This window comes from Carassius auratus, chromosome 41, assembly GCF_003368295.1.
Source record: "Carassius auratus strain Wakin chromosome 41, ASM336829v1, whole genome shotgun sequence".
Classification (NCBI taxonomy): domain Eukaryota; kingdom Metazoa; phylum Chordata; class Actinopteri; order Cypriniformes; family Cyprinidae; genus Carassius; species Carassius auratus.
Window position 1 is genome coordinate 23,760,239 of NC_039283.1, and position 15,173 is coordinate 23,775,411.

At 33.0% G+C, this 15,173-nt stretch overlaps 1 protein-coding gene across 1 annotated transcript in view; it reads left to right on the forward strand.

The window, feature by feature from the left end:
• Positions 1 to 1,652, forward strand: part of LOC113059600 (mannosyl-oligosaccharide 1,2-alpha-mannosidase IC-like) — a 55,570-nt gene extending 53,918 nt beyond the window's left edge. The window contains exon 12 of the mRNA XM_026228150.1: positions 650 to 1,652. Within this exon, the coding sequence (XP_026083935.1) occupies positions 650 to 800 (151 nt within the window). The 3' untranslated portion in view covers positions 801 to 1,652. The remainder of the gene's footprint in view (positions 1 to 649) is intronic.
• Positions 1,653 to 15,173: the final 13,521 nt, after the last annotated feature.

A 15,173-nucleotide genomic window follows, 5' to 3' on the forward strand; every position in this document is an offset into this window, starting at 1 on the left:
ATAATTTGGGGGGGGGGCCCCATTTTAAGTAGTGATTGGTTTCTTTTTCGCTATATATTTTTTAAATTATTTTTTATAAAATTTTTAGTTTTAGTTATTTAAGAACATCAAGTTTTTAAATAAAAATTACAAATAGCGCCTTTGCAACTAGCTGTTTTTTTTAATATTTTATTTTAGTAAATGTTTTATTTTAAGAAATTACAATTTTGTATTTATCCAGTTTTAGTTACTTATAATAGCCCTGAGATAGATATATATATATATATATATATATATATTTTTTTTATTTTTTATTTTTTTTTAGTTACGATACAAGTTTTATCCTCCATATTCTCTTACACACATACACACATATGAATAGTATCTATATTAAAATAAAACACACAAATATATGTTTTTCTGACTATTACTGTTATTTCATGTCAAAGTATAATGACTAAATAAGTCACTTACATATACTTTTTTTTTTTTTTAAATGGTCCAGTTTATTGATGAAATGGTGCTTTTTACATAGATTTTGGAGTTTGACAGCATCCATTCACATTCAATTCAGTATGCATGGTTCAGAGCAGACTGGCTGAATTGAAATGCTGATATCTTGCCACTGTCGTGAGTTTTGTTAACCCCGTCCGTCTGTGTGCGATCACAGATACCTGTACCTGCTGTTCTCGGACGATGATCTCCTGCCGCTGGACGACTGGGTGTTTAACACAGAGGCTCATCCGCTGCCCGTCATACGCAAGAGATGCCTTCAGGAGCACAGCAACACACAAGACGATGAACAGACCAACCTGGAGTAGTATTTACCATCACACACACACACACACACACGGATTCAACCTCACGGGTCCTGACATGGATTCTCAGCTCCTTTCCTGTAAAGGATGTCTTCATATATATATATATGCTGTGATTGTATATCTCTGAGCCGAGACTTCCCGCTCTCCTCGACGGGTGGAAGCAGGCACAACTTTCCGTGGACAATCAGTGAAACGTGACTTTCATGAGAAGAGCACCTTTTTTCTTTGCTTCTTTCCTCTGTGAGGAAAACCTGAATAACTTGCAGCCCTGAATCTGTGGGAGGAGTGTCGTACGATGGCGGGCCGTGCCGAGCGAAAGAGAAAACCACTTTTCTTCACGTCTCACCTGTAATTTATCTTTTCTTTCATCCTTTCAGTGTGTATTCCTTTCCCCGTCTCTTCTGCCAAAGCGTTTGCGGTCTTCATTTCGTGTTCTCTCCCCGCCCGTGATATTTTGTTCCATCTCCTTTCGAGTCCAATTTTGTGCTATGATTTTTTTCTTTATTATTTCAAAACAGAGCGAGGACTGAGGTTTTTACAAACCTGACCGAAGGATGCTTTGTGAAATGTGTTGTACAGAATCCTCTCGTTTGAACAGGAAGTGGAATGATGTCATCGGCAGGCCAGGATTGTTTTACGTGATTTTAAACTTAAAGTCGTGTATTTTTTTTAATGCTTCAACTGCATTGTGTTGTGCACGATATGCCAAGACCAGTATCACGAGAGTGGAAAAACACACACTTGCACTGGCACTGGATGGCCACTAGGGCTGGGCGATTACATATTCAACCTTTGTTCGATTTTTGCATTGATTTCGGTGGAGATTGTGAATCATAAAATTATATAAATGCATTTTTTTTTTGTCAGAATACTTTGATATGACAATATCAAAAACAGCGTTTAAGTTTGATTCATTTTCATAATTCACTTCAAACTGTGCGCTTTAATGAATCGATTCAAAACCATGAAACAAAAAAGCATTTTTTCATCATTTAAAAACTGAACCCTGTAATTATTTTAATGCACTTTTAAGTCAAACCAGAAAAGATTGCATCACCAGAGCAGTTTCATGATTTTTCTTTAGTATCAAAAACTGATTCAATACCATAGATCACTTCAAAAAGATTCAAATGTCCTAAAACAAAGATGCATTTGCATTATTAATCGAAAATGCCCGTGATTGTGAATCAGTGCTTTTTGTAATTTGTTCATTAAGTTTCATAATGATTGCATCATCCAAGTAGTTTCATGATGAAACAGCATTTCAGTTTGATTCATTTCTGACTGTCCGTATCAATGAATCAATTTCTAAAACAAAGATGCATTTGCATTATTACTCAAACATGCTTGAGATTGTGAATCCCACAATTCTATTCATTTGTCCAGTAAGATTTCTATCATGATTCTTCTTCAGTATAAAAAACAACATGTTAGTTTGCATGAATCACTTCAAACTCCATAATCACTCAAAAAATGCAGTATATTGTGAATCACATATATATTGTATTGCGCTTTTTTAAAATTGCATTGCATTATGCTTCCAAAAGACTTCTTTTACAGCATTTAAGTTTGAGTCGCTTTCGTGAATCAGTTCAGATTCACTTCAGAGCGCCAAAACAGATTTTAATTTGTTCTTTACGTTTCCTAAAGAAATTGCATCATCAGACTATTTACATGATTCTTCTTCGGTATCAAAAGCAGCATTCAAGTTTGAATCATTTTTGTGAATCAGTTCAAATGAATCAGTTCACGACAAAGATGTATTTGCATCTTAACTCAAACAAAAAAATGTTCTCAAAGTCTCCATTTGGTGCTTTTTTATATTGTTTTAGTAGAAGAATCTATAGGTGAATATTTTGACCATGTACCATATTTTTCGGACTATAAGTCTCAACCGAGTATAAGTCGCATCAGTCTAAAAATACGTTATGATGAGGAAAAAAACATATATAAGTCGCATTTATTTAGAAACAAGAGAAAACATTACCGTCTCCAGCCACGAGAGGGCGCTCTATGTCTTCAGTGTAGACTACAGGAGAACTGAGCAGCACAGAGCGCCCTCTAGCGGCTATAGATGGTAATGTTTTCTCTCGGTTCATGTCAAATTAATTTTGATAAATAAGTCGCACCTGACTATAAGTCGCAGGACCAGCCAAACTATGAAAAAAGTGCAACTTATAGTCCGGAAAATACGGTACAGTTATACTGGTGCGTAAAAGTTCAAAAGAATCAAAACACATTGATTAAATCAGTTGTGCATTTTCTCACCCAAAATCAGTGAAATCGTCCAGCCCTGTCGGCCAAAGTCGTCTCAAAGAATCGATGGTGAATGTGAATGTTTTTTTCCCTTGGTTTTTGTTCCTGAAGCAGCGCCGTCAAACAGTAATGGTGAAACGAATCTACAGGATGAATGTGAGTGATTCATGTCATTAATTAACTCTTTTCTGATTTTTATGGACGTTCATGAAATAATTGTTCTTTTCGTTTTTCTCAGGTGTTTCTGTACAAGTTTTAATCACAGTTATTTGCACTATTCATTGCGGTAGTGCTGATCATTGTTAATTTGAACATCTTCTGTCTCTTATTGTTGAATATTTTCAAATACTGGTAAAAGATCTGTGCGATTTATACATTTAAAATGAGTGCACAAATGCTCTGTGTCTTTCTTTTGTGCTCTGCTCTTAACATTACTTCACGTCAAACATGTTATTAATCCTCAACCTGCATTGAGTGCCACTGACATCCTCAAATACTGCACATCATTCAGAGGAGTTGCTATGAATGGACTTTGGTGACCCATAAGATTGTATAAAGCAGATAAACGATCATATCTGTTAGTTAGCAGAGTTATTTTAGTACAACTGAGATACTATTATAGATTTTAAATCATATTTTGAATTTGTTTTTATTTAAACATTTTTGCCAGTGTTATTAGTTTTTTATTAGCTATTTTTATTATTTATATATCTATATAAATTATTTATATATACATCATTTTAAATAATTTTTTATTTAGGTTATAGCTATTTTAGTACATAAAGTTTTAAATAAATGAAAATTATAAATTTTGACATGGCAACTAGATGGGGAAAGTATATATATATATATATATATATATATATATATATATATATATATATATATATATATAATAAATTTTTATGGATATTTCAGTATATAATTTTGTTAAATTTGGAACCTTGCTGGGGAAAAAGTTAGTTTAATTTTATATATATATATATATATATATATATATATATATATATATATATATATATATATATATATATATATATATATATATATATATTTGCCATTTTATTATGTTTATTATTATTTTTATTATTATTTTTGTATATTTTTATTATATAGTTTTAATATATTTTTAAAAGATTATTACATCAATATATAGTTTTGTACATTTTATTTTTGTTTTATTATCTCAGTAACTAAATTAAACTAAATTAAGAAATATATATATATATATATATATATATATATATATATAGAGAGAGAGAGAGAGAGAGAGAGAGAGAGAGAGAGAGAGAGATATATACATCATTTAATTTAATTCATATACTCTGTATATATAGTTTTTGTTGTTGTTTTGGCCTGTGCTTGTCATTCTTATCCATTTTTATTAGTTTTGATATTATTGTATCTATAGTTTTATCAGTTTTTATTTAAGTTTTAGTTGTTTTATTACATCAGGTCAAACTAAATTGATTACTATATAGTTTTTTATGGTTTTAGTATTAGTTAACCGTAATAACCCTAGTTCACTGGTTCACTTTTATTTTTTTCAGCTTAATTAGATCCTAAACATGCCCAAATCACATTACCAGTGGTCACTGTGACTCATTGCACGGCTCTAAAAGAAAATTAATATGCTTCCACAAATCGCTCCTTATTTTCTGTGGCACCACACTGACGGTTTTCAAACAGGTTTCCCTAAACATCCTGTAATTGGTCGGACATGCAGATAGTCCCGCCCCCAAACTCTCATCATTGGTTGAATCAGTTTGATTCAATGTTTCGAAAGTGTCACGGTGTTGCACAGTGTCTTCATATTAATCTGGGCATATTTTAACATCCAGAAAGTTGCACACTTCAGCTCTAAGAATGAGTTTTTATGCGACCCTCTGGATCTACATCTGCACGTCAGATTCATAAAGATTTTATTATATCTTATTCATTCATATTTATTATCGTTATACAGTTCTTATTATTTTTATTACACTTCGAGCTGTTATAGCTCTGAATAGTGTGCACTGATGAATCGTTCACAGTAAGATGAGAGTCTTGAATATAAAAAAGGATGATTTTGAACCTCAGAGACATAAACGGTTTTAAATGAAGTTTTTCTGAAAGCTGCAGTAATAAACGTCAGTGTTATCAGCTCGTGGAGTCACACAGGTTTAGTTAATGAACGCTGTGTGAGATCAGAGGTGTGTGAGTGTGTAAAACCCTGTGTCTGCTCACAGGAGGATGATTATACTGTAACTGATGAGGTCCGTCAGCAGGATAAGCACATTTCAGTAATTAGCCATGCTAAACGAATGGCTAGTTTCGTTATGCTAGCTTTCATAAAGTTCTGTAAATGATTAACTTCAGCTCTGGGCTGATATTAGTTATGTTAATGACACTTCATTCTGATTTCCACTCGGGGTTGATCAATGTTTCCATAGAAAAGAGTCTGGATCGATTATATTTATTTATTCCTTGCTCTAAAAATGCCATTTTTGGACTCAATCTGAACATCTGAGACTTAGACGTCTGTGTATTTACCCAGAAGCCCCTGAGACTGACTGAGTGTAGATTCTGTGAACCTGATTCATAAAGTTTCATCATTTAGGACTAATGCATTGGGTCAAAGACATGACCAATCGGTGCCCGATGCATGAAGTTTACACGTTTTTTGGCTGCAGAAAGAGAGAGAAATCATTTAATTTGTTGTGCTGGATGTTAAAAGTGTTTCCTTTGGCTCCTCTCTGCAAATCAGTCTGAGACACAAATGTTCAATTCTCTGACTTTGAAGTTGTGAAAATCCCTCGCGGTAATGATAACAACATGGAAAACATAAGGGAAAATATAAAAATCAAAAATACTGTTTAACTGCTGGGTTTTTTTTGGATGATTATTAGACAGTTTTTATTCTTTAGGACTTGTTTTTTTTTAAGGGAATAGTACAGACAAAAATGAATTACACACCCTTAGGTTTTTAGAGATTAGGAGGAGTTTGTTTCTTCGTCAGATTTGGAGAAATGTAGCATTGCATCGCTTGCTCTGCAGTGAATGGGTGCCGTCAGAATGAGAGTCTGATAAAAACATCACAATAATCCACAGTCCATCAGTGAACATCTGGAGAAGACAAAATCTGAAACAAATGGACTGGAGTGCTGTGGATTATTGTGATGTTTTTATCAGACTCTCATTCTGACGGCACCCATTCACTGTAGAGCAAGTCATGCAATGCTACATTTCTCCAAATCTGATGAAGAAACAAACTCATCCTAATCTTGGATGTCCTGAGAGTGAGAAAATCTGTTAATTTTCATTTTAGGTGAACTATTCCTATCATTAGGGAAGAATTGCAATGTGTAATGTTCAACAGATTCGAGTAGAAATGTCTTTGAAATGCATTATATAATATCATTTTGAATTGCATTATGCAATGCATGATAAAATGCTTGGAGTGAAGCTGGCGTGCGGTTACACACACACACACACACACACACCTCCTTCAGTTCCTGTTGTCGGTGGCAATGACCAGGAAAGGCGTCGTACGAGCTGAATAATGCAGGACTGTTCCCGTCTCTCCCTGCGTTTGTCCCCGAGCCGTCATGCTCCGTGGCTTTTTATTCCACTCTTTCTTCTCACATTGTGTCTGTTCGGTTTCACGGGTTGTTGAGCATCGCCTCTCAATTTTTCTCTCAGGGCAACTCGACGGAAAAAATGGGTCACGAAAAAGAGTTTTTCTCATTTTTAGAACAGCTCTTGGAATAAATTCACCTAAAATAAAAAATATGCTAATATTTTTTCAACCTCATGCATCCCGCAAATCATAAGAAATATGGTTATGTTGCTTTTATGGTCAGGGACATATAGATTTGTTTATATTTGGAGGAGGTAGACCGTCACGGTTAGTATGAACTCTGTTTGAAGAAGAAATTTAGTGTTGGGAAACATGTTTTAATCATGATTGTGTTTATTTGTGCTCCAGAGATCTTTCCTCTTTTTCATTATTCTCTGTGATATATTTTCTCAGACAAACTGAGATCATGACGCATTTTAGAAATGCACTTTGTTCAAGCATTTTGTAAATTAAATCAAGTTTTCATCAGTTATCAAGACGGATAATTTGATCAAAAATACAGTTAAAAATAAACATTAATATTGTGAAATATAACAATTTAAAGTAACAGTTTATTCAGCGTCACATTATTTATTTTGTTTTTATTTTTAATTTAATTAATTTATTATCAGTTTTTTTATTTCAATGTTTTTATTTACGTTTGGCAGAAACATGCTTTCATGCATTTATGAGATTTAGCTTTAGATAAATGGAAGAAGCGAGAGGTAAACTCTTTGTTTTATAGGATATATCACTGCTTTGTTTTAGTGCTTAAGAATCATTATTAGTAATATTTCGCATTATGGGAGCGATATGATAAATCGTTCATATCAAGATGCATTGATGTTTAAACTACTATAGGCTGACGTTAGATGCAAGCATTGCACACTTTGCACACATGTATCTGAACTTCATGTTGTGTGTGGATTGGTTGGCTATCTGCAGGGAATAGCTAAGAGGAACATTGACCCTTACAGCATGCTGATGCTTTGAATACCAAATCATTTCTTTTTATTTCATCACTTGTTTGTAACTGATGCAAGCTGACGTCCCGGTGTCACACAGCACTGAGGAATCTGCTCCGGCGCCGAGCTTCACGAATATCGACCGAAAGCTCAGATGCAAATCAAGAAACACAGCACCTGACGCCCTTTAGTTTCACTGCGTCTGACTGCAGGGTCACCAGAGCTTTCTGTCTGCTCAGGACAAGAGAACAACATCAGAAACAGATGTCAGGGTTAGACGGGAAGCGTTCATGTAAGAATGGCTTTACAGGCAATTTAAAGCATTTATTCTGCCGTGGTTCACTGAGGCCCAAATGTGTCCTAACTGTGCCAATTTAGAAAAAAAAATGTGAATGGTTACAAAAAAAATCATTAGGGCCTTACTGAAATAATAATAAAAAGGTTTAGTCGAAGTAGTAAAATAAAATACATAAACATGCATAATGCACATAAAATAACTAAATAATAAAACTTAAAAAAATAAATGGCATAAATAAATACAAGAAAATGTATGAAAAAACAAAAAATAAAAATTGTACTAATAAAAATGAGAAATGTTACCTTTTTATTAAATAAACAATTATTTTAAACTAAATTAAAACTATACACATAAAAATAAAAAAATAAAATTAAAAAAGTCAAAAACTACTAATACTTTACCTCAAATGAGAAACGTTACCTTGAGACTGAGCTAAAATAAAATAAACTTAAACTATAAAAAGTGTTATTATATTACATTTTATCATTATATTTTATTAAAATAAATATTTATTTTTTAATTAATTATAAATAAAAAATAAAATTATATTTTATGTATATTTTATTAATTCATTTAAATAACATTTAAATTAAACTTGAAATACATTTTCAAAGTGTGATTATATATATATGTGTGTGTGTGTATATATGATTACAAATGAAACCAATTTGATTAATTAGACTGGAGGACTTTCAGTGAATAACTTAATTTGGGTCTGTTTTTCTCACAAAGCATCAAATGATTTAAGATTTGAAATATAGTGAGTCAAACTACATCATTAACTACTTTTATATGCTTTTATTGTGTTTTTTTGTCCTTAAACTGCTTTCTTTTGATTGTGATATAATAATTACGAATAAAAAAAGGAAAAATTTGCTTTTATGACACTCACGATTATTTAGCCATAGGGTCAAATAAATAAAAATGATGAAATATTATTCCTTGTGTTCTTTTAATAATTACATTTTTTCCTGAAATATTTTTCAATCGTTTTAGTTTCAAATTATGATTATTTTGCATCTTGACACAGTCTTCATTTGCAGGTGAATTATTAATTAAATGGGAAAACTAAAGTAGAAAAAAATGATTGTACTTTTTCATCTGTAATAAAACCGTATCATGCCACTTGCAACATCAGGATCATGTTTTCAATTCCCAGGGAATGCATGAACCGATGAAATGTTGACCTCGGAATCCAATGTGTGTGACCTTTGATAAAAGTATATTTGGCAGTTGCATAAATGTAGATGTAATTTTGGGAAAGTATGAATATGGCAGGCAGCAGGTGCTGTAGAGTCACATTTAACCTGTAATTTGACAGTAATTGTTGAGTTTAAACAGCTGCATGTTGTTCCCTGCTCATAAATCCCTGTCACTTCACCACATTCACACAACAGCTGAGCACTTTATTTCATTCATTCATATTCATTTAAGGTGTAAAAACTAACCGTTGATAAATATCACATAGCACGTACCATTATAAAACAATTACTTTATAAAGGGGGAAATAAATATATATATATATATATATATATATATATATACAACATAATAACATTTTAAGTAAAATTTAATGAAAAAAAATATATATATTTTTTTAAAATGTTAAATAATTTTCTATTTCTGACCTTTTAAATAAGTCGATTTTTAAATAATTTTCAAAGTTAAAAAAATGCTTGTTATTTTTCTTCATGTTTATTTTACTTTCTTTTATGTAAAGCACTTTGAATTACTATTGTGTATGATATGTTCTGTATAAATAAACGTCTCTAGGTTATGTAAGTATCCTCGAGGGAACGAGACGCTGCGTCGAACAACGCTTTGGGGAACGAGTACCAACGCCGCCAGACTACCAAACCCCTGCCTAGTGTGTATCCGAAGAGCACAGCTTAGGACGAGGGCACAGAAGCGCCTGGAGTGACTAGCATGTCTAGGCCACAGAATTTAACAAACGTAGAGGGCGTGGACCACTCCGCAGCACTGCAGATCTCCAGCATGGACACAACTGCTAGAAAGGCCTTAGAGGCTGCCATACCCCGAGTAGAGTGAGCCTTGGCTCCCGACCGGACGACTCGTATGTGCCGTTGATAGCCTCGACTATCCAACGACTAATAGTCTGCTTAGAAGCAGGAGAACCCCTCTTATACTGCTCTTAATGAGAGGAGTTTGCTCAAGAAGCGTTCATCAAGCGTGTTCCCCAAAGCGTTGTTCGACGCAGCTCGAGTTCCTGAAGAGGAACTTGCCTTGCCTAAAGCTGAAGCAACATATAAGGTATAACATTTATTTAATTTCATAATTATTGCCTTTTTTTTCCCTCTTTTTTTTCTGTTTTCTGAAATAACACGTCTGAAATGTCATGCATCATTCAGAGTTAATTACTTAATGTCATTGAGCAACACGATGATGATCAGCATGTTTTAAATCCGATTCAGAATAAAAAATTATAAACCTGAAACCAAAAAAAAAAAAAAACTTGGTTTTTAGAATAACATAGTTAACATACTGAAGCTTCATGAGCTGACTCTTCTAACCTCAAATAATCTTTTCTCAAATTACACAAGAGACGTCGTCCAGATCAGACTGCAGCCAGGCATAAAGAGCTCTACAACACAGAGACTCATTTCTCTGTCTGTTCAGACCTGTACTTGTGCCCCATACGTCCACAGCATACTATTGACTGGATTAGAAAGAGCAGCGAGATGTGATCACATTGTTACAGTCTGCATCATAAAGACTGCTATTTACATGCAAACTACTGGTACCTACTTGACATCGCATCCCATTACGACCAGTGTGTGCTGGAGCTGTGCGGTTTCACTGCTTTTCTAATAAGAGTAAGTGCCATTAGATCATCATGACATCTGAAAAAAAAAAAAGCTGATTAATTATGCTGCAATAAATCATCCTCCAACACGACTTTTTGTCTAGCAATAGAAATAAAAACAGGAAAAAAAAACATTTTTTTTAAGCATTTTATCTGCTCCGAAAATTCAACCAAGTTCCACAAGAAAGAAAGAAAGAAACTGTTTACTTTGAATTTTCTTCCAGAATTATTTTATGAAAGTTCAAAAGCATTTACAAAAAGTAACTTTACAAATTTCTATACAGAATTTATTTGAAATAGAACTCTTTTTTTACATTGCATGGAATGTTTATAAATATTTTAATTTTTAATAGTGCATGACTAAAATATTAATAAAAAATATTTCAAAAAAAAAATTTAAATGCAGAATAAAAGTATTAATGAGAAAATAAAAATAAAAAACTTGCATGCGAATTTTATTCTACGCTAAGCAATTTTTTGCCAATTGTTTTAATGTTTAGGGTATAATATAAGTAAAATAAAATGATTAATTATAAACATTCCAATTTTTTTTTTTTTTTTTTATGCAATATTATCCCTTTTAAAGCCTGGAAAACATGCACTTATAACTAAATAACTATTTAGTAAATATAACGTCATTTTCAGCCACCACTGATTGTTATTCAATCATAAAACCTTGTTTAATTGCACTTTATAACGCTTTGACTTCATTATTAGCTTTTTGTTTTTATCCGCACAAAGAGTGAATTAAACAGCACAACACAGGAACCTGAAGAAAGCTTTCATACAAACATGCTCTTTGTCTTTGATTATGGTCTAATGAAACACAATTCATTCTGTCACTAATGATCCGCGTGTGTTTCAGTGTTGATATCACACTAACCGCAGCCAACAGGTGCACAACACCGGCCTCTGTTGGGTTTAATTTGAGCGATACACAGAGCCGTATAATCAGCAGCTCTGTCCTTTCAGAAAAACACAAGCCACAAGAGAAACACTACGAGCAATAATGTGTATTGTGCTGGACCAATGCTCGTTTGTCTGGATGTGCTGCAATTAGGAAGACTCAATTAAACAATTATAAGCTCAGCTCGGGACTCGGCGCTCACAGTCCCGTGAAATTCAGGGAATAAGATGATTTCAGTGCTTTCTTCTTCGATTTGAAGTCACTTTGTGTGTGTGCTGCTGCTTTACTTTAAATAAAGGAAGATGAGTTTGTGTCTTCGTCAGATTTGGAGAAATGTAGCATTGCATCGCTTGCTCTGCAGTGAATGGGTGCCGTCAGAATGAGTCTGATAAAAACATCACAATAATCCACAGCACTCCAGAGAACATCTGGAGAAGAAAAAAACTCAGTGTTCGTAAGAAAACAAGTTTATAATTAAGGAGTTTTTTTTTTTATCATTGATCTGTCTGGACTCTTATTTTGCAATTATTCTGCAGTTTTTGTTATGTATGTTAAAATGTCATTTATTTCTGTGATGCTCCGCTGTATTTTCAGCATCATTCCTCCAGTCTTCAGTGTCACATGATCTTCAGAAATCATGAAAATATGCTGTTTTGATGCTCATTTCTGATTATTAATTATGAATTGAAAGTTTAAAAGAACTGCGTTTATTTTAAATAGTAAATGCATTTACAATGTTACAAACTATTTCCGTCACTTTTGATCAATTGAATGCAACCTTGAGTAAAAATATCATCTTCCTTTTTTTTCTTTTTTAATCTAAACTCTTAACCTTTTAAGCGTAGTATATTCTTTAATTGCATACCACTGAAATTGCACATAATTTTAGTCAGCGTAAATGACATTTTGTCTAATTCTATTAGATGAAACATTGTGCATTGTACAACACTTTATCTTTATTTTTATAATTATTTTGGTTGTTATATTCAGCACTGATTTTACTACAATATGCACATTAACTGAATCCTTTATTATGCACGGTATATTGATATTAATAGATGAATGAAACAGTGTAACTTCAAGCGGTTTAAAGGTGATTTATATGCAGTGTAGCAACCTGACACATTAATAATGAATGCAATTTATCTGCAATTCACAACAACACAATATGCATCTCATTCAAATAGAAATTGAAAGTCAAAAGCATCCATATAACTTAGTAACTCGAATGCTATTACAGCTTTGACAGAACAGATGTTGCTCTTATGCAGCTGTAATCAGTATTTATTGCTGTTCTGTTGAAAATATAACACGAAATGAGAAATTATCAGACAAAAAAAGACAAGTATAATGCGTTTTAAAACTTTGAATTGATCAGAAGTGACAGTAAAGACATCTTTAATGTTACAAAAGATTTCTATTTCAAATAAATGCTGTTTTTTTTTTTTTTTTTACTTTTCGAATTATCAAAGAATCCGGAAAAATGAAATGTGTCACTAATATGTTCAGGAGCACGACTGTTTTCAACATTTATAATAATCAGAAACGTTTCTTGGGCAGCAAATCAGTATATTTTCATGATTTCATGTGACACTGAAGACTGGAGGAATGATGCTGAAAAGACAGATTTACATTAAATAATAAATTACATTTGAACAGATATTCACATAGAAACAGATATTTAAAACTGCAATAATATTTCATAATTTTACAGTTTTTTGTGTATTTTTAATCAAATAAATACAGCCTTGAGGAGCAAAAGAGTAACTTCTGTGTGTGTGTGTGTGTGTGTGTGTGTGTGTGTTCCAATTAAGTTAAAATGTTACTTCTCTGAAAATTCATAATATCCAGCTTTTTTACTTTTAACATTTTTAAATATTAAAACATAATAATGCATTTTAAAAAATGTGGTTATGCAAACATTTCATTTTTTATTTTTGCAAACATTATGACATTTACTTTCAAACATTTAGAAAGTAGTACTGTAGTAACATTTGAAAAACATCCCAATTAATGATTTATAAATAATGTTTTTGTACTAAAGACCGGATATTAACTTCACTGGAAGATGTTTCGCTCACAACTTTGAGAGAATCTTTCCAGAACTTTCTAAGAAACGTCTCTGTTGAACACTTTATTCAGGTATTCAGAAATCTCTGTTACAGCTCTTTAATTAGTTCTTCATCTTGTCACGACAGATGCATTGCTAACATCTGCTGCAGAACGTGATTAAATCTGCCTGATTGCTTGTTGCTTAATATTTGTTTTGTTTTGTTTTCCAGTACTCCTGTTCTAATCCAGAAACCGAATTACTACAGGACGCCTGAAGGTGGAGGAACAATGATCTTTAAAATGAGTGATGCACGATCAAATTAGACATAATGAGACGGGGGTTTTTTTTTTTTTCATAAATGCAACGCTAATGAGTGTAACTAATAATGAAACAGATGATGAGATCTCACCTTTAGAAAGGTACGAGGAGACAATCAGTTCACCATAATGCCACGCTTTACAATATGTAAATTAAATGAATTAAAGCTGCGGTAGGGAACTTTTGACGCTCGAGCGGTTAATAAACAGAACTGCTTGCGTCTTGCGGAAGAACATTGTAGCCGGAACTACTTCTCTCTGTTTATGTCTATGAAGAATCACAAAGGTACTGGATTACTCCGCCGCGGTACCCCCGAAGCAATCTAAAATAGTCCGAATATAAACACTTATTATAGGTGCACACTAGTGATTCAGGACAAGCTAAAAACACGGTTTGGAAAATGGATTCATGGTGTACTCGCTTATTATATACATTTTTCTACATTTTGAACACAAACAAAGTTACGGACCGCAGCTCTGATTGGTTGTTTCTTAACGGGAGCGATGTATTTCTGCAAATAGCAATAGGACACTGGGAGGAACCAGAGGAGCTTGATTTTTTCACAGATTATCTGTCTCATATTCTACTGTCAGGACATAATGACAGGTTTAACAAATATGTAAAAATATGTTTTTACAAAAGTTACCTACTGCAGCTTTAAAGGAATAGTTCACTCAAAAATGAACATTTGCTGAAAATATGCTCACCTTTAGGACATCTGGGATATAGATGAGTTTGTTTTTTCATCAGATTTGGAGAAATGTTGCATAGCGTCACTTGCTAACCAACAGATGCTCTGCAGTGAATGGGTGCCGTCAGAAAGAGAGTCCAAACAGCTGATAAAAGCATCACAATAATCCACACCACTCCAGTCCATCAGTTAATATCAAGAAACAAAAAGTCGCTTTTAATTTCAAATTGTTGCTTTACGTCCATAATCCATAATAACGTTTCCTCCCGTGAAAAAGTGTTCTGGTCTGAATCAGGAGAGAAATCTGCACAGAAAAGCCAAAACCGCTCTAAACAGATATGTGGGTTGGATTTTGATGTGAGAAACAACAACAGATGCACTTTTCACTGGAGGAAGTGTTATTATGGATTATGGACTCATATTTTAGCTGGAAGAAATGTCTTAATGGATTTTATTTCCTAAA